This window comes from Quercus lobata, chromosome 7 (assembly GCF_001633185.2).
Source record: "Quercus lobata isolate SW786 chromosome 7, ValleyOak3.0 Primary Assembly, whole genome shotgun sequence".
Taxonomy (NCBI): Eukaryota; Viridiplantae; Streptophyta; class Magnoliopsida; order Fagales; family Fagaceae; genus Quercus; species Quercus lobata.
Window position 1 is genome coordinate 43,636,894 of NC_044910.1, and position 24,927 is coordinate 43,661,820.

General features: G+C 35.4%; 1 protein-coding gene across 3 annotated transcripts; it reads left to right on the forward strand.

The window, feature by feature from the left end:
- Nucleotides 1-2,435: 2,435 nt before the first annotated feature.
- LOC115952911 (TSL-kinase interacting protein 1) lies at nucleotides 2,436-10,339 on the forward strand. 3 transcript variants are annotated; one of them, XM_031070261.1, is made up of 15 exons: nucleotides 2,436-2,621; nucleotides 3,862-4,096; nucleotides 4,209-4,291; nucleotides 4,374-4,421; nucleotides 4,520-4,629; nucleotides 4,988-5,072; nucleotides 5,173-5,452; nucleotides 5,964-6,101; nucleotides 6,200-6,348; nucleotides 6,457-6,695; nucleotides 6,782-7,145; nucleotides 8,759-9,178; nucleotides 9,285-9,413; nucleotides 9,694-9,759; nucleotides 9,842-10,339. In XM_031070261.1, exons 2-15 carry the CDS (start codon nucleotides 3,970-3,972, stop codon nucleotides 9,935-9,937), a joined length of 2,334 nt encoding a protein of 777 aa, XP_030926121.1. In that variant the 5' UTR covers nucleotides 2,436-2,621; nucleotides 3,862-3,969; the 3' UTR covers nucleotides 9,938-10,339. The 3 variants fall into 3 exon arrangements, with proteins under 3 accessions (XP_030926121.1, XP_030926119.1, XP_030926120.1); XM_031070259.1 differs by having other exon boundaries at nucleotides 9,694-10,336; XM_031070260.1 differs by having other exon boundaries at nucleotides 5,967-6,101; nucleotides 9,694-10,336.
- The last annotated feature ends 14,588 nt before the right edge of the window (nucleotides 10,340-24,927 follow it).

A 24,927-nucleotide genomic window follows, 5' to 3' on the forward strand; every position in this document is an offset into this window, starting at 1 on the left:
TTCTCTCTCTCTTTTTTTTGAAAGAATAATGCCTTTGGAGTTAATTTCTAATATAAGAAGTGCTTTATCCTTCTCTGGCTCATGTATCTAATAAAAGAAGTGCTTAATTTCTACTAATATACTCCATAATGAAGTGCTTTGAAAAGGGAAAATGTGCTTCTATCTTTAAGCATGATGTGGTTTGTCCAATATGAGCATTTTTGTTCTTTGTTTAATCTTTTTTTTTTTTTGGGGGGTTTTCTTTAATCTAGTAGTAGGGATCACTTCCTTAATTATGCATTTGTGGAAACTATTCCTATTTGACAAGGTTAATTAATTAATAGATTAATAGATTAATAGATGTACCCGACTAGAGCAACCTATGGGATTCGGCTCCCACTTCTACTTAAAGTCCATACAAACCTAGATTAATGGGCTGCACAGGCTGTGCCCTCACAATGATTTGATAGTTCTTCATTTTAGCTTTTGCAAATTAGACAGAATTGTCAAAATTATTACATTGCTACCCCCTAATGTACAAACAATAATTTCAATCTCATGTTTAATAATTATATTATATGCATGTATATATATATATATATATATATATATAAATATAATATCCTATATGTTTAGTACGTGTTTGACATCAATTTTTTTGTTCAGCTTTTATGTATAACTTTTTAAAACCTCACTTTTTCTCACTTTTTTTTTTTTAATACAATTATACTTAGAACACTTTCAACAAAAAATAATTTAACAAAAAGTTAAATAAGTTATTATCAACTCACACTTAATTTTTCTTTTTTTGAGCATTTTTTATCCTCTGTTTCTTGAGCATTAAACCCACACTTAAATTGAGTCTTATACTCATAAGCTTATTTCCCAATACATTATTATATTTGAGCTCGACTTGTTTAATAACCGAGCATAAACTTTGCCTTAAACTTGGCTCCTTCGCTAAATAAAGTAACATATAAACAAGTTGTTTTCAAGAGAGGATAATAATTTGGTTAATTTACGGTAATACAAATAATTAATTATACTTTAATCCCATGAAAAATTTGTCCCCTTGGACTCTGTGTCCCTCTTCATTCCTAATTCCAAATTTTTATCTTAATACAAGTCATAAATTGCTTACCAATAGAGGATAGTAATTTGGTTAATTTACGGTCATACAAATAATTAATTATACTCTAATCCCAAGAAAAACTTGTCCCCTTGGACTCTGTGTCCCTCTTCATTCCTAATTCCAAAATTTTATCTTAATACAAGTCATAAATTGCTTACCAATCAAATCAAAGTCTTGATTCCTCTCCTTAGCTTGACCAACTATTAAATTTAATATCAATGAACTTCGACATCAATTCACATAGGAGATGTGTGTTTATTAGTAATTATCACGAACAATTTAGGAACAAATTTAATTTAGGTTAAATCATATGTGTTATTCTAAGGCTTGCAGAAGAGGGGGATACTTTTTTTCATCACAAAATATGAAAAAATTCTCATATAAATCTAAAATTCATACCACTTACAATGAGGAATAATATCTTAGAATAGCTTATCGATCCAATATAGTATGTTCTCATCTATATATATATTTCTTGAGAATCATATCATCTCTAAATAAAGTAGGAAGATCTTACTTATAAGATAAATGGTAGTAATGTTTTCTTGAGTTATTTAAGAATTTCTTATTAACATACCAACCGCTCAATTGATCAAATTGAATAATATGTCTTTTAGATGTAAATTAGGAATAAAGTACATAATGCCTTTTTTTTTTAATGGGAGTACATAATGCCTTTTAAGTAAGGTTATAGTGAGTAATGTAAGGAGTAATATTTATTACTTCCATGTTATTTTATAATAAAATATTTAGCTTTCTTTTTTTTCTTTTTTTTCATGTGATCACGATCATTGTTTGCAATTTTTATTTTATACTACCACAATTAAGATTTCATTAACAATTATTGTCATCTTCCTAATCATGTGATCACGATCAATGTTTGTAATTTTTATTTTATATCACCACAATCACGATTTCATTAATGATTATTGTCGTCTTCTCAATCATCACTTTTATCGTTAATTACCGTTGTTTCTACAACAAACTTCTAAGTTACTTTATTTACAAGTAAACTATGAATAATAAATGCACAAAAACCTTCAAAGATTACAAAATTTAATACCTAGGATTCATATACCACTTACCACTTTTAAAGCAATTAGGTCACAATATAAAAAGGGCAAAAAAGAATAGGTCATTGTGTGTTAGTATTACCCTCTTTCCCTTTGCCCTTCTTAGCCACCAAAAACGAAGTTTGAAAAATCAAAAACAAAAAAAACAAAAACAAAAACCCTTATGTAATATACTTTTTTCTTTTTTAATCCTTTGAATAAAATTAACTTAAAAAAAACACTAGCCCTTTTTTTTTTAAAGAAAAATAATTAATTGCTTTTCTTTTTTTTTTCTTTTTCTTTTCTCCAAAGTAAAATTCGTTCTTTTTCTCTTTCCCTCTCTCTAACTGTAGAGGTTTGTCGGAAGATTCTCTCCGGTTTCCATTGCTTTTGTTCGATACTCAAAGCTTCAGCGTACGGTTCTAGGGTTTTCTGTATTCTTCGAAATTTTCTCTCAGGTATTTTTTTTCAATTCGATTTTTTTCTCAGATTCAAATTTTATTTTCACGTAATTTGGAAGCTTGTATTTGAAGTCAAACTGTGTAATTTGAAACCCTAGCCTTTGTTTGGTTGCTGAGAAAATAGTGGTAGAAATAATGAAACTAGGTTATTTTTTTTGAATTTTTTTGTGTTGTGTTTGATTAAAACGATTAAACTCAACTTAATCAAGTTGTTGTACAATGCACAGTTCGAGTTGAAAATTTTGTTGTTTGGATCGGGTATTACGAATTGTTGAAGGTTCAGAATTCTAATGTGTTTTAAACTTCCTACATTTTCTCCGCTACCAAACGGAGTTTAATTCTAAGTTACTTGATTGAATTTCGTTTTTTGTTTTTTAGGTTTTCTAGGCTGAAAGCAATGCTATTGTGTTACGTTTCTTGGCTTTAAATTTGGGTTGTTTAGCAATTAGGTTTCTTTTGAAAGAATAATTACAAAACCCGAAATTGTTATTGTTGTGATTGTTTATGTGGTGAATTAAATTTATTGTTTTTGGAGATTGAATCAATGTACTTATAGCTGATTCATCTGAATGCTTGTAATGGCTGTTTTGATCACATTGGACGATACCCTAGGAATGGAATATCTGCATTAGACTTGGTAGAATGAGTTAATTGTTTACGCTGGTTCTTAGGAACGGAAATTTAAGATTAGAAAGTCGATCTATTACAATGCTTGCACCTTCCCGATGGCAATTTGGGGGCAATTTACGTTTACTATATTTATCTTGCAGAAAGTATTGTTACTCTCAGAGTGATTAATAGACGTTTTTGGTTGTTGATTTGTTATGCCATGGGTAATTGAGTTTTCACTGTGCACTTGAGTTTTTCTTCAATTTCTGTGTACTAGGAATATGAATTTGATTACAGGTAGCTGACCGGTCAGATTACAATTTTTCTTTTTCTTTTTTTGGGTAAAAGTCATATCACAAGCTTAATGGCTATAAGTTACATCTATGCATTTTAAAGGTTCATGAAATTTCTTGCACCCACTTAATAATGAGAGTGCTTATATTTCCCCCATAAATTTTATTGCGTGGGAGAGGAGGGGCACTTTTGGGTTTGATTACATGTCTCCATTGCATGTGAACATTTATATGTATGATTACAATGGATGCTCCTAATAATTCAAGATAGCTTGCTTTCTGCTTAAATTCAATATATTTTGGATGCTAAGCAATTGTTTTTTTGCTATTACTAGGTTGCTTCATTTGGACTTTGGACCACGTTGGAGATCAAAACGGATCACTGCTTGGAGTTGTTTGAATCCAAAGAACATGAGTATATAGTTTCTTGTAATGTCTATAACATGCAGACAGAGTTACAGGTCTCTTTGCCCTCTGAGTCACACCTTCATCCAGAGAATATATCAGTTCAGAATGGGGATCTTGATGTAACCTCGTCCACTGCAAATTATGTCCAGCCTAAGAAGCCTGGTATGTTATTATTTAAATAAATTCTATTTCTTATTATAGGTGAATTAGAGAATGTGCTACCTTGGGATGTAGAAAGCCCCACATTTGATTGTTATATTACTGCCTAATGCAGCAAAAAGACCCACGCGGCAATGGGCTGCTTGGACACGTCAAGAGGAGGAAAGTTTCTTCACTGCACTACGACAAGTCGGCAAGGCATGTTTTTGTCCATTTGTATTTTGGCATTTGAATTTTTCACTTTATGATATTCACTAAATACGATATGAATTCACTTCAGAATTTTGAGAAGATCACTCGCCGCGTCCAAAGTAAAAACAAAGATCAGGTATTTGCCCTCACATTTTTCTTCTGATTATTCTCATGTGTTGCTCTGTAAGTCTTGAATGTGTTCCCTTGTTGACATAATACATACGTAACTTTCAGGTTAGACATTATTACTACCGACTTGTAAGACGTATGAACAAGCTGCTCGGTCCAGCGTTGTGTCTGGATGCCAAGAACTCTAAAGATACTAATGCTGCAATGCTTCGATGGTAATGCTAAACCCTAAAGGGATTGTTTTTCTTTGGATACATCTATTATTTGCATTGGATAGCTTTTATTGCATTAAGTGAATGGGTTTCCTTTAACTATTCAGGGTATCCAATATATATGTTAGGGACACAATTATGTTAGGTCCTACAAATTCAATTTGTTGTTGAATATATCTGGTCTCTCTCTCTCTCTCTCTCTCTCTTAGAGCTTGATTACTCTTCTTAATGTTTTGTCTCGTAAAAATGCTATTTATTCAGTATTCTATTTAATAAACATATTATTTTCTATTTTCCTTGAAAATTTTGTCTGGCATGATCAAGATTTGTTTATTTTCTGAAACTGAGATTTGTGTAATAGGTGGTCCTTACTGGAGAAGTACAGCTGCAAAGCCTCAAAGCTTCACTTGAAGCCTCGAAGATTTAAGATATTTATAGAAGCCTTGGTTAGTCAAGACAGTCTATTTTCCATCCTGGATTGCTTTGCTATAAATAAAGTTTATAGTTTCTGAATTGCCTGATTGACTGATTATCTTTCCCATGAAGGAGCATCAACTCTTGAAAGATAGGAGGAAGAATGTAAAGAAGAGACCTTCCCAGGGGGAAAACTCTCCTCCTGCTGCTTCAAGCACTGTATCAAACCAGAGTAGAGGATCAGGACAGGATGCTCGCACAATTAAACTGGTTCTTGTTGATAGTCAAAACATTCAAAAATTAGGATCTGGAAAAACTTCATTTAAGCGCAATGTTAATGTAGGTGTTAACCGTAGTAACAACAAAGGAGACTCTACTAACATGAAACCTGCAAGGCAACGACGGAAACCAGGTAATCTCCTCCCCACCTGGGTGGGCACCAAATTTTTGAAATATAATTATTTGTTACTATGTTTTTGTAGAAAAAAAAATAATTAAAAGGTAGAATGCATAATCTCTTTATTTTACAATTTTGATAGTTATCTGCCTGATGATCTTTTCAATTAGAATATGACATCCTTCAGGCCATCTGATTGTATGCATTGGTAATTTGTTCAATGCAAGTTATTATCATGTTATTCTCTGATAATGGTACTGCGAATTTTCTGCCTAGAGGTGACGGCATGTCAATGTTGTTACTGTCATGTAAATAAGATGTGGATGGGGTTTGGTGAAGGAGCTGTTGCACTGATAAATTGTAAATTCCTGTATTAGTACAGATGCTCCACCCCCATAGTAAAGTTTGCTTTGTATTATTCTTACATATTCCAGTAAATAATAAAATGCAAATTCCCATATTTTGACATTCAAAAAGTGCTATAACAATAAATTTTCTCTTCGTCTTGTCACTACTGGATGATTAGCAGGTGTTGCCTCATCAGCTGCGTATAAGAAATGGGAAAAAGCCGCAATTGCTGGGGTTTCTTTGGTTGCAGATGCTGCTGAACATTTGGAGCGGGCAGCTACCGATAAAGAGGTTGAACATGACCCAGGTGCTCCAGGTGGGTGCCAAATTGTTCTTTCTTTATTCTAGAAAGGATTTAAATTCTAGGCATGTGAAGGTTTTGATGGCATGATTTGTTTCCAATCTAATTTCCAGGCCAAAAGGATTCTGATCATGTTGGCAATGTTCTGCCTCCTTTGCCTACCTTTTCGCAAAATTTTGTTGAGAACAATATACTTACTTCTATGAAGCTCAAGCTCCAATTGTTTCCAATTGATGATGGCACTCGGAGATCCTTGGAAATGGTGAGCATTCAAAAAAAAAATCTTATGAGTGTAGCATGAGGTTTTAGTGGCAGATTATGTTCAATACATAAAAGTAAATTTATTGCTTTTCATTTGTTCATCTTTTAGGATAAGCATAATCCTCACCTGGAGCTCACTCTTAGTACCCGGAAGAAGATATCATCAGTATTGGAACATCTAAATCGCAAATGGGGAAATTCAAGTATTGCAGCTGGAGAGCTAATGCTTTTCCCTTATGGTGTTCAAAGGGAAAACCTGGTGGGTTATCAGAGGTGGACACAGGACTCAGTTGTTAGTGCTGCAGATGTATATGCAGTTCTAGGAAGGCCTCCTGTTTTCCGTTTAAGGTTCCTGCTTATTTCTTGTCCAATTAAATGCGTTTCTTTCAGATTACATCATTGAACATTATAAATGACATAAATTCTCCTTGAAGGTATGGTTGGTTTTCCAATGCTGAGCTTGCATCAGCAGTGTTGCAATCACCTACAGCGTCCTGCAGCTTTCTGGGTGAACAAAATGTGAATAAGGACAATATAAAGGGGAACAACATAGGTTCAGCACCCATCTCTGCACCATTGGCTAATGATCGGTCTGTGGATCTCTATGAGGATCAACTAACATCAGTGAACGAGAACAATGATCTTCCTCCCTCGATCGATGTGCCCAGTGAGATGAATAATTACAATTGCATGGGTCCAAACAGTAAACTTGCAGAATCTGCTGATCCTGCAGGAAATATATCATGGAACAGAAAGGAGGCTGGTGATGGGACTGTCACGAGACAATTAGAAGATTTGGTGATTTTCCTTCCCCTTTCCCATGCTTATATTTCTTCCATTAATCACTGTCTTGTGTCAGCTCACTGGTGTGATTGCAGTTTTCCAACCTGTGCACCCTTGAGGGCCTTGCGACCCCATATAATATACTAAGTATCCTATTCATGTAGCCTTATCTTAAAAGTTAGAAATATGGTCCACCTTTCTTGTGCATGTTCATGATTTTAATCCTGCTTCACATTTTGAGAGTGTGAAAAACACTGGTTAGAAATTATCTATTTTTTATTTTATTTTTTTTTATAGGTTATAGTTATAGAAGTTTTATTGAATAAAAAAGTATGTCGTGTTCACGATGATGAACACACTATACTTGAAACAATTACAAACAAATCAATAAGAATTACTAATAGATTGTTGGAAAGTTGAAATGGAAATACATTGCATAAAACCTCAAATACGAAACCACTCAAACAAAGTCCCAACTAGCAGAGACTTCAAAAGATCTAAAGGTCTCTCAATATCTTCAAAAATATGGGTGTTCATGATCATGAACACACTGTACTTGAAACAATTACAAACAAATCAATAAGAAATACTAATAGATTGTAGGAAAGTTGAAATGGAAATTCATTGCATAAAACCCCAAATACAAGACCACTCAAACAAGGGCCCAACTAGCAGAGACTTCAAAAGATCTAAAGGTCTCTCAATATCTTCAAAAATATGGGTGATAATGATAAGCACAGAAATAAATCTTGTAGGGGCCACAATTACAGATTTTAAGAATTGGCCTCATGTGCATATACTAAAAAAGGACCAATGATAGAAGATAGTTCTTTTCTATATGTGATAATATATACTCTCAAGTCTCAACAATCATTGTTATTGTTTTGCTACTGCTTTGTGGAATTTAACCCCATGAAGTGGCATTCTTGTTCAACATTCTAATCCCCCTCCCCTCCCGTCCCCCATCAACAAAAACCAAGCCTAAGTCCCAAATTTTTTGGGGGTTAAGTATGAATCCTCAACAAATTAGTCAAGGTCAGCCACAAGTAATATTTTCTGTCATTCTATTCAATCCGAAGTCATACTCTCTGTTACTTCCTTAATTGACATGTTCTTTTTTACTACTATTAATGTTAATTTTTGTCTCCCTCTACCTTTTTTTCTTTCCCTCAACATGAATCAACTTACTCTTTCTCACTTGTGCATTAATTGTTCTCCTCTGAAAATGGCCAAACTATCTTAAGTGACTCTCCCTCTTCTATCTAGTTTACATAACATAGTGTCTCTATTAACTGGATTCAGACTGTAGTGTTTGAAATTTGACGTATTCAGACTTCAGAGAATGTTGACCACTGAAATGCTTATCCTCATGTAACTAGAAAGAGTATAAAAATTGCCATGGGTACCAGATGGTGCCTTACTTGTATAAAGATTTTCTGCCGTCATTCTAATAGTGTCTTGTTGAAAGTTGAATGGCAGCACCTATTTTTGAAGTCTAAAAGTGCTGTTATGACAAGTATCCATGTATATGGTGTCTTTTTTTTATTCTTCTAATTTGGTCTGTATTATGTTTAGGATGACCCCAATATTTTGGGACTAAAATTTGATGGTTGTTGTACTATGTTTAGGATGACCTGAGATTAGGTGCTAGTACTGCAATATCAGCTGGGGAGTGGGCTGATAGCCTTACAAACATTAGCATCGGAGATCTACTTTCAGGAGTTTCTCATGATATTGATGCTAATTGCATTGACCAACCTGTTGCCGAAAGCTCTCAATGCCTTCAGCAGATTCCATTCAGTTGTGATTCATTTGATGCTGCCATTGCTGCTCACATATCTAAACATCAGGACAAGATGGGATATCAACCAACTATGCCATCCCATGCATCTTCCATCTGGGATGCTGAAGAAACTTGTGATGCCTTCTCATTTAAAAGGAACCTTGTTCTTCGGCAGGTCGATCCAACTTTGTCCAGTGTTGCTCCTCCAGGCTCCTGCAAACAGACTTCCCCAACAAGCTTGGAGGTTACTGGCTGTTTGGTTGAGGTATTGTTTACATGGTCCTCCTCTCATCAAGCTAGCTTACTGCCTGGGAATAAGAAAATTCTCTTTTAGATTGAAACAGATGTAATATCTTCTGATTTTCCTGCAGGAATTACCTGAAGTTGAGAAGCCTGTTGAAAACCCTGTGCAAGGAGACCCTATGGATGAATCTCAGTGTGATCCACATATCCTGGACAATTCGGCAAAGGATTTCAACACACTAGCAGACATATATTGGGTATGATTCCTTTAGAGCATTTTTTTTTTTCTCTCCTGTTATTTTAAGCCCAAGAGCCCCCCTAGAGCTTGCTGGTTCATATTCTGAAAGCCACCGTAATTACACCTGAGAAGCAAGGCCATTTTGGCAAAACTAATGCATTTCTATGTACCCTGTTTCAAGATGATGTAATAAGAACTACTGACATAAATTTGTGTATCATAGAAATATGAACTGCTATTTACACATTCGGTAGGCTTTAATGGATAGTTGACTTGATTTCACGGTTTCCATATTGCAGCCGGAGTCTCTAGGACCGCTAGATTTGGATATACCGTCTTCAAAATACCATAGTGAAGATTTGATTCTAAGTGATAGCCTTAGTGGTTTGAACCGTCTAATAGCCAGCAGTCTGGATGCATTTCAAAATTGCTCCTTTTTTGGGTTAGACAAGAAAGAATCAGCATCAGCAGTTGAAGCTCGAGAAGCAACCTCCTTTCCAAATTTTAAAATTGGCAGTGGGGTTTGAGAAGATTTCAGGTTGATATTCATACAAAGCATGAGCTTTGTTGTTGGCATTTAGCAAGGATAATCATGTCCCATTTGCCTGACTTTAGAGTTCACGTGAAAGGGTTTGTGCAGGCCAGTACAGTTGTGGTTTTGTGCATGAAGTTTCTCAATCCAAAAGTCTCTCCCTGTTGTACACAAATAGATATGGAATAACTGCAAGCAGTCCTGTATTCCAACTTGTATCTTTTGTTATGTGGCTGTAAATTGTATTTCATGGATGATGTGAGAAACTGTACAATCCCAATAGACAAAAAGAACAAAATCATCTGATCTAACATCCTGATGTGCTTTCAAAGACTACTATACATGCTAATGATCTGTACGAATTTTCATAGAAAATGATGTGGCAGCACGCTCCCAAGAATGTTTTTTTTTTTTTTTTTTTTTTTTTTTTTTTTTATGTCATGATAATTTAGCTTTCACATCATCTAGTATGAAAATTTGGTGAGGTTTGTTTTTACATGAACCTTGTTCAAAATTTTATATATATTTTAGCATAAGAACCTGTCTCTCTTTTTTTTTTTCTTTTTTTTTTTTAATTTTATTTTATTTTTTACGTAATTACTTCTCAACACAACCACATTAGATTATCTATTATGGTACTTCATTTTATTGAAATATCAATTTTCTTAATTTTTTTTAGTTCTCTTTAGTCACAACCATCACAATTCATTTTTTTCCTTCACCCTTGGGAAATGCAAAATAATAATAAAAAATTGTTTTGCATAAGTTATAGTGGCTTGTAAAAATTTGCACAATCAGTGTGGCTAAATCCTATCTTGCTTCATGGATACATAAGTTGGTGAAGGTTTTTTTTCGGTTCATTGGGTAAATTTTGGACCTAGTCCTATTTTAGCACATCTGATATGAATGTTTATAGCATCCAGCGAGGTCAAAGATGGCCAAAGTCATGCCTATGCCCACAAAATTTGATGGGGAGAAATCCATAATAGCACTAATGGCAAACAAACTAATAAAATACATTATTGTTATTTTTGTAGATAAGAGTGGGATACGAACTTATAAAACACTTTTTTATAATAATAATAATAATTATTATTATTATTATTATTATTATTGTGGGGGTCAAAAGCACCCAAAAAGAGAACAATGATGAATGTACTTGAACTGCACAACTAATTTCTAAGAGACGAGAAAAAGATCCATGAAGGGAAGATCGGGCAGTAAATTAAAAGAGAGAAATAGACCTAAACAAGCTTTTATATATGGAGGAACAAGGTTCCCAAGGTATACAAGAAAGATTCAAAGAACAAAATTAGGAAGAAAAACTCTCTTAGCTCTCTCTAGTTCTAGCTTTAACTTTCTCTCTCATTTTTTCTAAACCCCCTCCCCTATTGCCCTCCTCCTCCTTTTATAGCCACTTTCTCTCATCCTCTAGTTGTCTGGCTCCTAGTTGGATTTTGGGATACTTGTCCCATCAAGATTCTGCTCTGCCATTTCTTGATCATGAAGGAAGACTTTTGTGGGGTGTTCCCACTGTTTAGGCCAGTCATTCAGCATTCAATGTGGCTAAAATTAGGTAAAGGGTCTCATTAATGCGGAGGTGACTATTTCATTGGGTTTTGCATTTTCTTCGTCGTGTCTTTTCTAGAAAAAGGTGGAAGGAGGATGTTCATATCTGAGGAAAAGAGCTGTTATCCAAGGTATCTTGATGACCTTGGGAAGAAGGTTTAAGGGGGTTATCTCGGTTATGATCCCTAGGAGGGTTACCATTCTTGATTTCTATGGTTGTGAATCTAATTGGTTTCTCTTGATTAGTCTGATGTTCCATCTGCAATCATACCTTGGGCCTGGCACGCTCCTTGGGTTTAGCTCTTAGGCTTTGCCCCTAGAGTTAAGTCAGAGTTCACCCCCCACCCCCTACAATTATTATTATAGATAAGAGTGGTTTTGCAACAATTTTAAAAAAAAAGTTAATGGGAATTGAATTTAAGGTGCTTACCATATGAAGATTTTTTTTTTTTTTTTATCATCAAACTATGACACCAATTTAATTATGTGCATAGTTTTAAAAACCAATACGGTTAAAGAACCAATAAAAAGACTGGTTACTGGTTTTATGGTTTGACCAAAGTAAAACCAATGGTCGAACCGATGATGTCATAAATAATTTAATTTAAAATATTTAAATAATTTTTTTGTGAATTTTTATTTTTCATAAATTATATATATATATATCTTTTTATACAAGATAGAAATTTTACTCTACTCTAATCTAAATGTATATGTGTGTGAAACTCCCTTTTAAAGACTTAAATGCCGACCCTTGCACCCACACTCCACAAGCACTTATACTTGTAATCCTGTGGAGTGACTATCACGTTAAATTATATTAAGAAAATATAAAAAAAAAAATTGAAAGATTTTCTCTCTTCTTCCTCTTCTCTTTTTTTTTTTTTTTTTTTTTCTTTTCTAATTAATAATTGTTGATAAAGTATAATTTGCTATTTAAGTTTATATATATATATATATATATATATGTATAAAATAGTTTAATATTTTAACTACTTATTATAATAATAAATAAATAAATAAAAACTAAAACCAAAGTCTTAAATGTCAAAATGACTAGACAATTCATTCATTTCCATTCATACTTTCATAGTCTGTAGTCACACTCACACACGTTTACTCTTGTTTTCTTTTTTCTTTTTTTCTTGATTGTCTTCCTCAACATTTTATTATAGTCAAATCTCAAAGTACAGATTTCTCATACATATCATCCAATAGAAGTATCTCCTGTATTTAATTTTCACCCACAAATCTGAGATTTTCCACTAGGGGTGTGCAGAAAACCCGCCAAACCCGACCCGACCACACCCAACCTGCCGGGTTGGGTAAGTTTTTAGGGCTTGGTGGGTTGGGTTGGGTTACAATTTTTTTTTTTTAATTTTTTTTTATAGCGGGTCGGGCTGGGTTTGGGTCATAAAATTACAAACCCGCCAAACTCGACTCGACCCACTCATATTTTAATATATGTTTAAAATATATTATATATTTAATAATTAAAAAAAAAAAACAACTGTAGAGCACTTCCTCGGTTCCTACTATCATATATAATATAAAATCCTATTAATTCTTTTAATATATATTTAAATATATTATATAATTAATAAAATTTTTTTGTTTATAACTGAGTTAGGAACTCATATATATTTTGTTTATAAGTGAATTAGGATACTAGTTCATTTATATTTTTTTTATCAACTTAGTTGAATACTTAAACATATTTTGTTTACAACTAAGTTGTAATATTAGTTTATATATTTACATATATTTTGTTTATCAACTCAGATGGCAAGTGTAATATATTTTTTTTTGCTTAATTTAATAATAATTAATAATAAAAAATTGTTCAACCCATGGGTTTAACCCGACCCGGCCCAACCCATGTGGGTTGGGTTGGGTTGGATTGGACTTATGTGATGGGTTGGGTTGAGTTGAATTTTTTTTTACCCAATATGGTGGGTTGGGTCAAAAAATCCCCTCAACCCAACCCATGCACACCCTATTTTCTACAATCTCATCTCAGTGCAAATTTAAGAAGTTTGTAGCATTTTATTCTAGTTTTTCTTCTTATTCTTCTTCAAATACAAGAACCATTTTAACCGTAACGATTCCCAGTTTTCTCAGTTGAACAAGTAATTTTTGGTTTTTCTTGCTTTTCTTTTTCAATTTTCGGTTTTTAATGATAATCGAATTGGATTGGTGTTCGGTTCTCAGTTGAACTGGCCGATCCAATCCTGTTTTTAAAACCATGATTATGTGTCTTAAGAGCATGTTAGTTAAAGCAAAATTATAATAAGGTAAATTAGTCAAACTATAAAGACCATTTGGTAATGAGGGTTTTATTTCTTTAGCAAAATAGATTAGATGGGACGACTAATCATGAGAATCTTATCTAAGCACGACCCTAATAACCTTCACCACTTAAAGTAATTGATAATATCAAAAGATTTTGGATAGATTGATACCAAGCCCAGAAGGACTAAAAAAAAATGTGATCCAACTGGAAGATCCCATATGGATGAGGTGTTTAAGAGCATGTGTAATTGTCCCTATTTTAACTTAAGGGATCAATATAAGTAAGTAGAACAACAAGTCACCCCAATAAAAAACCCACATCAGCCTCCCTACCCCTCCCCTATTATAGAATTTTGTTACTGTGCTTCCCTACCTATTCCTATTGCAAAATCCTAAAATAGGGAAGGGATAGGAAGCCTGATGTGGGTTTTTTTTTTTTTTTTTTTTTGCTTGGGTGATTTTTGGTTTTGCTTACCTATATTGACCCCTTATCCTAAAATATGGAAGCTGCTACCAATGCTTAGAGTTTTGGTACCCCTTAGAATTCAGGGTTTTTTGTTATTTGCAAAAACACCCTTGGAGTTTCAATTCTTTCCTTATGAACCCCTAAGGTTTAGGATAATTTTGATCTTTCCCCTTTCAATTTCAAAACTCTAATCCTTACCCTTAATGTTACATATTGTTTGCATTTAAGTCCTAGTGTTGATGCGTCGTGATGAGATATGCGTTAAGTGTCACTTCAACTCAAAATGACATAGTTTTATGAATCCAAAATTTGAAAATTTAGTAGGCAAAATCAAAATTACTCAAAACTTTCAAGGTGCAAATAGTAATTTAGTCAAAATAAATTATGACATGGCTATAATAGGGTCCAAAACAACATAGTTTTAAATGAAATAAAATTTTTAAAAAAAATCAGTGTGAGCTTAGTTTGTACTTAACGGATATCTCATCACAACAAAATGACTTAAATTCCAATGATATGTAACATTGGGGCACCATTCCAAATTGGAACATAATGGGACAAAATCAAAATTACCTCAAACTTCGAGGAAGTAAATTGCAACTTAGTTTAAATTTGATAAGGATCTAGTATTAACAACCTTTTTTACACCCTCCAATAGTTTTCAACTTTCATATATCAAAATAGTAGTGCTATAGGTACTACAAATTTTACTACATTGAGTTTACAAACTAATATGTTACCAATCACATTCTTTACCAAATCATTTTGTAAGTTTTATGTAATAAAAATTATAGTATCTTTAAAATTTTATATATCAAAATGCTCTCTCACTCATATGTAAACATCCCTTTAAAAATTTATATTACCTATCAAAAACAAAACAACTGGTTACCATAACTTTGTTTTTCCTCTAGTTTGTTTTGTAGCAATATATTGTTTTAATTTAACATAAAAATGAGTGAGAGTTTGATGCAAGGAAATATGTTAGGGTTGCAATATGGTTTAGACCACAATGGCATGTGAGTTGCTTTATACTAAGTGGTTAGGTATGGCGAAAATAGTCAAATAACACATTTTTGTAAACTATGTTACAATTTACTACTGTTTTGAAAATATGTAGGAATTTACCACTTTTTGGGTACTCTAGTGTAGCGAAATCGAGTTTTCCATGGTACTTGAGTTTATGGAACTCGAGTACCATAAAAAATTTTCAAAATTTTTCTAAGTACATTTTTTCAAAGAACTCGGGCTCCGTTTGGTATGGCAACTCAAACAAATGTTTTCAGTTTTTAAACAACATCACACGTATTTTCACCTAGAGGTATTTCCACACATATTTCCAAAACAATGATATATTGCTAATTTTTTCTAAAAACAATGGTAGTGGGCCATTTTTGCAGGTTAGGTATGGAATAGGTTGTTTCGTTCTCCTTTTGAGAGGTCATTTTGAATCCTATTATATTGTGTATATATATATTTGCTTAGAACAAATTGTTATATGATTAGGCATGGGTTCAAAACGACCTATCATGTAAGTCAGGGGTGGCGTTAAGTGTTGTTCAGGGGGTTCATTTGAACCCCCTGACTTGAAAATAAAAATATTATATATATATATATATATATTGTGGGGCCCAAATGATTTACGGGCCGAGCCCATCTACCTGGGGAAAATCCGAAGGCCCAAGCCGAGGAGGGCTATGGCCCAAGCTCGACAAAATAGCCTGTGGATATCGCCGAGGACGGCTCAGTCCTCGGCAGACCCAAAGTCCCCCCCCTGAAAGAAGGGTAAAAACGATATAGGACCGAAACCAGGACGAAAGATCTAAAATATCCAGGGAAAGCTGCCCTTACTGCCATTCAATGCTCTGAACCTGACAGAGCCGCATTCTTTGGCTTTTACAACCACCCCCAACGACTTTGAATATGGGTGGATGGGACAAGTATCAATCTTGGAAAGGTTGACCCTATACGTGGACGAAGGACAATGAACGCAAGCGAATATAAAAGGAAAAAACAAGTAACCTAAAAGGGGGGTTGGGAAAAATGGCCAAAAACCAGAGCCTCCCAGCCCACCTTCAGGAGAAAGACTCCAGGGGTGTAGGAAAACCGAAACTTGTATGAATACCGCGAAAAACCCATCGCCTGTCGACCAAGGCCTAGCCTTCCAAACCCACGCTCTACAAATGATATTGTTAGGGGCCTTTTCACGTGCGAACCCGTCACTGTTTAGGTTCGTCACCAAATCGCGTCCTTACAATTGGCACCGTCTGTGGGAAAGGCTTGTGTGTTGGTATAGGAAGTGGGTCGATAGAGTTTTTTCGATATATCTAACCGTTGGTTATAGAGTTCTAGTATAAAATTCTGTTAGGGGCTGCGTTTCTTGACTAGGGGCTTGGTTGAGGAGCTAGCTCCCTTAAAGCCAAGGTCCCCCGTAAAGAGCAAACTAGGCACTTGGTAACGTTAACCGTATGGATAAACTCTAGGGGCTTGGCTGAGGAGTTAACTCCCCTAAAGCCAAGATCCCACACAAAGAGAAAACTAGGTTTTGGACAGAACCAAGGCATTGCATAGTCCACGGACTCAAGCCTCTGGGGAAACCAACTACCTGGATGTGGAAAACTAGGTTTTGGACAGAACCAAGGCATTGCATAGGACTCAAGAAACTACCTGGAGGTTTTGGACAGAACCAAGGCATTGCATACGGACTCAAGCCTCTGGGGAAACCAACTACCTGGATGGAAAACTAGGTTTTGGACAGAACAAGGCATTGCATAGTCCTCGGACTCAAGCCTCTGGGGAAACCAACTACCTGGATGTGGAAACTAGGTTTTTGGACAGAACCAAGGCATTGCACTCGGACTCAAGCCTTGGGGCAACTACCTGGATTTTTGGACAGAACCAAGGCATTGCATAGTCCTCGGACTCAAGCCTCTGGGGAAACCAACTACCTGGATGTGGAAAACTAGGTTTTGGACAGAACCAAGGCATTGCATAGTCCTCGGACTCAAGCCTCTGGGGAAACCAACTACCTGGATGGGGAACCAACTATTTTAAAAAAAAAAACTATGGCACATAAACCTCAAAATCCATCCGAAGAGAGCTCCGCGTTAACAGATGGGTTAATACCTTGATTGCGTGGATTCCTCGGTCTACCCCCTGATCCCCCAATATCAAAGGGGTTGATGCGATACGGCGCAACATATTACCCAAAAGCACAACCAAAGCCCCTCGATACTCGGCTACCCTCTCGGACGAATGATTTAGAGTTTATCGTTCTCGGACATCGCTCTAGTATGCATCACGCAGCACTCAGCGGTTATCCCGGTTAGTTCCAAGAGTTTAATTTATTGATGATTAACCTTGTTATGCTTGATAATATTTGTAAGTTTAAACTAGTATGAATCTGTGTTAAGACATTTTTCTGCCTAGAATGTCATTAAGGGCAAGCTTATATTTAACATTCATGCACAAAGTAGTGGTTACGGAGAAGAAAGATATGTATAGAGAAATAGACACATATTTTATTAAGACAAAGGAACAGTACAGTGTACAATGGAAAGCCGAAACAAAGCCTATATTGAAGCTAACTACGTAAGTAACGAAAAATACAAGAGAGTGAAGATAAAGCCGTGGAGGTAGCACAGATGAGAGGTTGGCTGCTGCCTCGAGACCTTATTTCTCCTCAATGCTTCTGCGCGCCCATAACTCAGGCAGCAAAAGAACCCAACTTGAGGCCTGCACCGATGAAGAAAAGGTGCAGGGAACCTGACCTCAGGCTAACACCATTTACAGAAAAGGTGCAGGGATCCGGAAGCTGGGAAGCCCCCGCAGAAATTTGCCTGCTACAAGGCAGACAGCGCTGATGGCGGAAATTCCTTTTTCTGACATACCAAAAATCTGGCATGACCAGAACCTGCTTCGGATTTTGACTAAAAGAAGGAGGAATACCATCTTCCTCCTGTCAAGATGGAGGACTGGCTTGAATCTGTGCCATCCTTGTCCATACCATATCACCTTGAGGATTCGGTGCCTCTGAAGCGTGCGGAGACCTTTCATCCCCATCCAAGCCTCAAACATCTTGCTTTGAGGCAGTGGCACTAGAAAGAGAGATCACGGATATGGAAGAAATATGGTTCTGAAGGGAACAGGAGAGTTCATGTGCAAGTGAAGTGATCCCCTATCCCATTTATACCCAGAAGTAAACCGGTGGCATTTAATTCACGCAGCGTCCCAAGGAACGCTACAGACAAAACGTCTCTGGCTCGATTTCCAACGTCGTCTGCAACCCTGAGGCTAAAGGAGTCTTGAGAAGGCGCACCTCGAACACTGGGATGCCAAAAAGTACCGCGTGATCAAAGACTACGGAAATACCTCTTAATTTGTGAGCCTAGTAAATTCGCGGCCCAGACTCGTTCAGCATAGTAGCCCAGGGACAGAACCAAGGCCTTGCATGGTCCTCGGACTCAAGCCTATGGGGAAACCAAGTACATAAAAAATTACAAGTTTCAAGGCCTTGCATGGTCCTCAGACTCAAGCCTATGGGGAAACCAAGTACATAAAAAATTACAAGTTTTGGACAGAACCAAGGCCTTGCAAGGTCCTCGGACTCAAGCCTATGGAGAAACCAAGTACATAAAAAATTACAAGTTTTGGACAGAACCAAGGCCTTGCACGGTCCTCGGACCCAAGCCTATGGGAAAACCAAGTACAAAAAATTATAATTATTACAAGTTTTGGACAGAACCAAGGCCTTGTATAGTCCTCGGACCCAAGCCAATGGGGAAACCAAATACTTGGATAAGAAAAGGTTTGAATTTCGTAAGATGGGTTACTTGATAAAAATGTCAGGTCACTTCATCCACGGCTTAAACACCATAAAAGGTTAAGGCCAGTAAAGTTGTAAGGAAGGTGGTGGAACGCCCCAGCATTTAGTCGTATAAGAAGGCTGTTCATTTGGTGGGTGATATATCTTCAAATGGTTATTCCTCACACGGCATCAAACCTTCGTTTTTCTCCTCGGCTAGCATGGGGTAAGTATTACTTTTCACTGGTCGGCCTTATTGTGCCAAGCATTTCTATTAAAGTTATGGCGACATCTTTTTATTATCAAGTATTTTGGTCTTAGTCGTCATTGATTTAGATGCTATATTATGGTGCCGAGCAGCGTTTGTAAATTTAAAAAAAAGGCATAGAGACAAAACATGCGAAATAAAGTAACAACAATTTTTATTAATACGAAAAATTATTACAACGTACAAAGAGGGGCTCAAACGAGCCTATACAAAATGCGAACTGCCTAAGCAACAATTACATCCGTAGTACAGATAAGTAAACTGTCAGGCGTCTTTTAAACTCGTCTTCAAAGTCTCTCCAATCTCTGCCTCAATACTGCTCATATTACGATAAGAACCTTCTTTGGGAAAAAATGAAGGAGAAGGAAATAGTAAGGAAGAAATCAATGAAGAAGATGGAGGAGATGAATGAAGAAATGGAGGACATGAGTAAAGAAGGAGGAGAAGAAGAGAGAAGAGATGAAAAGAAAGAAAAAGGAGCAAAAGAGGGAGAAGTGAAAGCACCAGGATGGAACTGGTGCTGGGAAGACTAAGAGAGGGAGACGGAGGATAGCACCAGTGAAGGAAGAGAGGGAGAAGTAAGGGCACTTAGTCCCTGCCTCGATCCTGACTCCCAACACACTGGAGCCATACTAGGTATGCTCATAGGAGAGCGGTTGGTACTGATGGTAGGTGTTCTCGACTCAGTCACGCCGAAAGTTGGACGTGACAAGCCCCTGCTTCGGATTTTGACTGAAAGAAGGGTGAGGTTGATTTTGAGTCTTCGTCATCCCTGTCCCGATCGAGCTATAATGAGTTTTATTGGAACATGGCGTTTATGGGAGGGGTTTGACTCCTGCATCACTCGTTGTTATGATAAAGTATACCACGATTTAGTTTGTGAACCAGTGGGTAAAATGAACCCTAGGGGAGGCCAAGTATTTCAAATCTCAGAAAGATGAGAAGGAATTCTTTACGAAAACAATAACCTTCTCCCTTCCTTCTTATACAGAGGGTGGAGCGGGAGACATTTAATAGGTTCAGATCTCCAAAGGAATCTGCCAACACCAACATGCCGGTTCCGTTTCTCCACCCCATCAAAACAAACCGCCGAATTAAAGTAGTCTCGTAAATAGTGGTCATTAAAAGCACGTTTTGGGAAACCCAAACGATAAGAGCGCATCAAGCGCGAAATCAAAAACTGTCTCATAGATCGGCACATTTCTTGGATAGATGAAGAGCCGCCAGTATTATTAATGGGCCAAATTGATTAGGCCGTAGGAAGAGGTTCGGCATCACCAAAACCCCCCTTCCCAACCAAGAGGTTGGACAGCTGGGTTTTGAGGGGCTATTGTGGGGCCCAAATGATTTACGGGCCGGGCCCATCTACCTGGGGAAAATCCGAAGGCCCAAGCCGAGGAGGGTTATGGCCCAAGCTCGACAAAATAGCCTGTGGATATCGCCGAGGACGGCTCGGTCCTCGGCAGACCCAAAGTCCCCCCCCTGAAAGAAGGGTAAAAACGGTATAGGACCGAAACCAGGACGAAAGATCTAAAATATCCAGGGAAAGCTGCCCTTACTGCCATTCAATACTCTGAACCTGACAGAGCCGCATTCTTTGGCTTTTACAACCACCCCCAACGACTTTGAATATGGGTTGATGGGACAAGTATCAATCTTGGAAAGGTTGACCCTATACGTGGACGAAGGACAATGAACGCAGGCGAATATAAAAGGAAAAAACAAGTAACCTAAAAGGGGGGTTGGGAAAAATGGCCAAAAACCAGAGCCTCCCAGCCCACCTCCAAGAGAAAGACTCCAGGGGTGTAGGAAAACCGAAACTTGTATGAATACCGCGAAAAACCCACCGCCTGTCGACCAAGGCCTAGCCTTCCAAACCCACGCTCTACAAATGATATTGTTAGGGGCCTTTTCACGTGCGAACCCGACACTGTTTAGGTTCGTCACCAAATCGCGTCCTTACATATATATATATATATATATATATATTAGCTTACTTTAAAAAATATTTTTGAAAACCCTAACTTAAATTTTGCACACCCTAATCATAGATAAGTCCAACTCAAAACTAAACAATAACACAGGCCAACCCAGTCCAAAACTAAAACAACACAGATAAGCCCATCCTAAAACCAAACAACAGCACAGATCATATAAATCTCTTTTTTATGAATCTCATCTCATTTCAGTTAATTATTTGACTATTTTGGTATCTTCAAACTCTAAGAATAAAGAGTGAATATTTGTGAGTTGCGAGTGTCTATTTTATTATAAATATTTATTATATGTGTGAGTGTGTTTAATATTGATTATGAACATTTTTTTTTTTTGTGTGAATTGTGATGTGTGCAAATATGTGCATGTATAGTACAAACATGATATGACTTTATATAATTTAATTTTTAGGAAATACAGAGGGTTTGCAATGATTCAAAATATGAAAACTTGTAGAAAGAAATTATAAAATTTTATGCATTTGTGTGTTTTTTTGTTGGTAACTTGATATAGTCAAGTTTTATTTTAATTAGATTTTGTTTTAACTTATATTTCTTAATGAACCCTTGGAAAAAATTTCTAGAGCCGCCGCTGATATAAGTTACTTATTCTCCTTTCCTTCCCCTCTGTCCAAAGGACGCTCTAAAAGTTGGTATACATCTGAAAAGAAAATTGGTCTGCCAATGCAATGCATTAATGCCTCAAAAGTTGTCTTTTTAAGTTGATTGTTTTCCTTAAAATCCTGTGTTAGATAAAGCATTCCGTTAACTAGAGCCTTTTAAGGAAATTACTAATAAACTATTTTTAGAAAATTTTGACTGTTATCCAATTCCACCCAAACATTGTAATGTTAACGTAAAGCAACCGCAAACAAGAGAACTTGCTGGTAATAAGGTTATTTATTTATTTATTTATTTTTTATTATTATTATTTTTTTTTAAAATCGACCATATGGCCTTACCTTTTCTCACCTTGGGACCACTCGAACTTGGGTCTATGAACCTCTCAAGCCTTTAAAGCTTGGAGAAGTGCCAACTCGCCTAACGTGGGATTCGAAGTTGATTCTTTTTTTATTTCATTTCTGTATTATTTATAAATTCAAGTATAGGGCCGGCTCAAGGTATTGTGGGCCCTAAGATGATAACTTTAAGTGAAATATATTCTTATACTTTGAATATTAATAGAATATTTATTTAACTTTTGGTTTTTTTTTTTCATTTAAGATATTTTTTTAGAAAAAAATTACAAATCAAAACGAATCTATCGCATTACTCAATGACTATACAACTAAAATAAACACTATTTATTGAGTGAAATAACCAAATACTAAAAAATTATGATTGAAAAGTTTAATAAAGTTATATATTTGATATTTCTAAATAGAATTTGAGTATAAATTTATTTACTAGTGTAAGATTAATGAGTTCTTTTAACATATATGTTTGAAAGATTGAATGATTGACCCATCCAATGAAAATATTTTTCTTTAACTGGTTTTTCTTTGATAAAAAACAACTACTCAATGAAAATATTTTTCTTTAACTGGTTTTTCTTTGATAAAAAACAACTACTTTCTATTTATTGGTGAATATTTAGGCCTTAATTAATACTTATATTGGTACAAGAATATCTCTATTGATAAAAATTTAAAGGCCTTTTTTCATTAGGGCTTTAGGCAGTTGCCTATTTGGCTCACCCATTGAGCTGCCACTGTTCAAGTACTAACCACTAAATCATACACTAAAAACACAAGGAATAGATTAGTGGGTTCAATAACTTGTAATAGAACTGATCCTTGATAGGAATATTAGTTAGTATCATATTGCGTCAACAAATGGGGTGAGTTCATTAAAAATTCAAAGACGAAAAAAATGGCAAAAAAAAAAAAAGCATTCATTCCCTTTCTATATCTTGCATCTATAGTTTGTTTATGAAGAGCAGATCTAATTATTTTAGTGTCTATAATTAATTTTTTCTGTATAATACTAATTGAAGAGCCTCATTGGTAAGTACTTAGGTCTTAGTATATATGACTTTGAGTTATTGAAAATAAATAAGAAAGGAGCAATATCAACCCTCTTGATAAAATAAGAAGTTAATTATTGCTCCTTTTTTATTTATTAGCCCTTTAATTATTATATAATTATAATTACTATTTAGTTGTCTTTTCTTTTTCTTTTTTTTCTTTTTACTGTTCAGAGAGAAAGGGGTTGATATATCAAACAATCCCAAACGTATGGGAAGTTGTTTTCACTGTTGACTGTTTTCCTCCAAATCCCCCATAAAGTTATGGTACTTGACAAATGCTGTCTAGTTCAAAGTTGACCCCTGGAACTGGAAGCCACTAAAACACTAACTCGTCATTTTAAGATAGGTTAATCCCATGAAATTCCTACTTACTTTCTTTTAATTAATCAAGTTCAACTTATTATTTATTTATTTTACCATTAAATTGCACCGAAACAACTACAACCTGTGCTGTGTGGACTGATAGGAGCTTGATTATAACGGAAAAAAAGTATTATCTCAGGGGTCAATAACTATAGGACATATATAATTAAGAGTCTTGTTAACAGATTGTTGGGGATATTACACAAAGTAATAATGGAATAACAAGATTAACATAAAAGACAAACAGGAAATAGATAACTTGGAGACACTATATTGTTTTCTCTAGACAATATTTGCCCTCCACACTTTTGTTGCTAAAAAGTTATCGCAAATTTGTCTCTAGGATACAACCAAGATGTTGGGTTTTACGGATAGCAATTCTAGAAAATGACCGTAAGCCTCTATTTATACCACAGGGTTATGTTTCATGAAAAGACATGATGGAGAGTTAAAATGTTTCATAAAACGGTTAACAAAAATTGAAACCTCTTCAACCATTTTGAACAGTTACCAGAAAATTCAGATTTTCGAATTTTCACTTAGAAAATTCTGGAACTTAAATTTTCACTTTATGAAATCTTATTCTCCAAACTCAAATATCATTATTATAACCTATCTTTGTATATACCTATATATACAACATCAGTGTCTTTAAAGCAATTGTTAATAAACAATTTTAGAAAAGTTTTGACTTTATTTTCATGAAAAATTTAAAAAGCCGCCAAAATAATTAATTATATTTTTCTTTTCCTATAAAAATATTTTTCAAACCAATATATTTAACACATCTATTTTTTAAGCTTTAACAGGTGATTCATGTTTGTCTTATAGTGCCCGTTTGTTTAAGCTTTTAGAAGCTAAAATGCACATTTTGAAACCAAAAAAAAAAAATTTATTTGCGTTTGGTAAGTATTTCAAAGTTGCTTTTTGTTAAAAGCTGTGTTTTCATTTGTGAAGAAAAAGCACAAATTGGGAAAGCAGCAAATAGCACCATTGCACAAAAGCACTGAAGCGCTTTTCAGGTTACCGTTGGAGGTTGCACATATTTCCCAAATTGCCCACTAGTTATTCTTAAAAACCCAATTTTATCCCTTTGCTTATAACACAATTTTACACGGTGAAAGTGAGCAACACAAATCAAGGATTGCAGTAGCAGCCCTAGAGAACCACAGCAAATCACAAATTCACAAACAAGCTTGATCAACGGTGCAACCCC

Coding starts and splice junctions, on each gene's coding strand:
- LOC115952911 (XM_031070259.1), top strand. CDS start 3,970: ATGCAGACAGAGTTACAGGTCTCTTTGCCCTCTGAGTCACACCTTCAT. Junction 6,102..6,199: donor ACATGACCCAGGTGCTCCAG/GTGGGTGCCAAA, acceptor TCTAATTTCCAG/GCCAAAAGGATTCTGATCAT. Junction 6,349..6,456: donor CTCGGAGATCCTTGGAAATG/GTGAGCATTCAA, acceptor TTCATCTTTTAG/GATAAGCATAATCCTCACCT.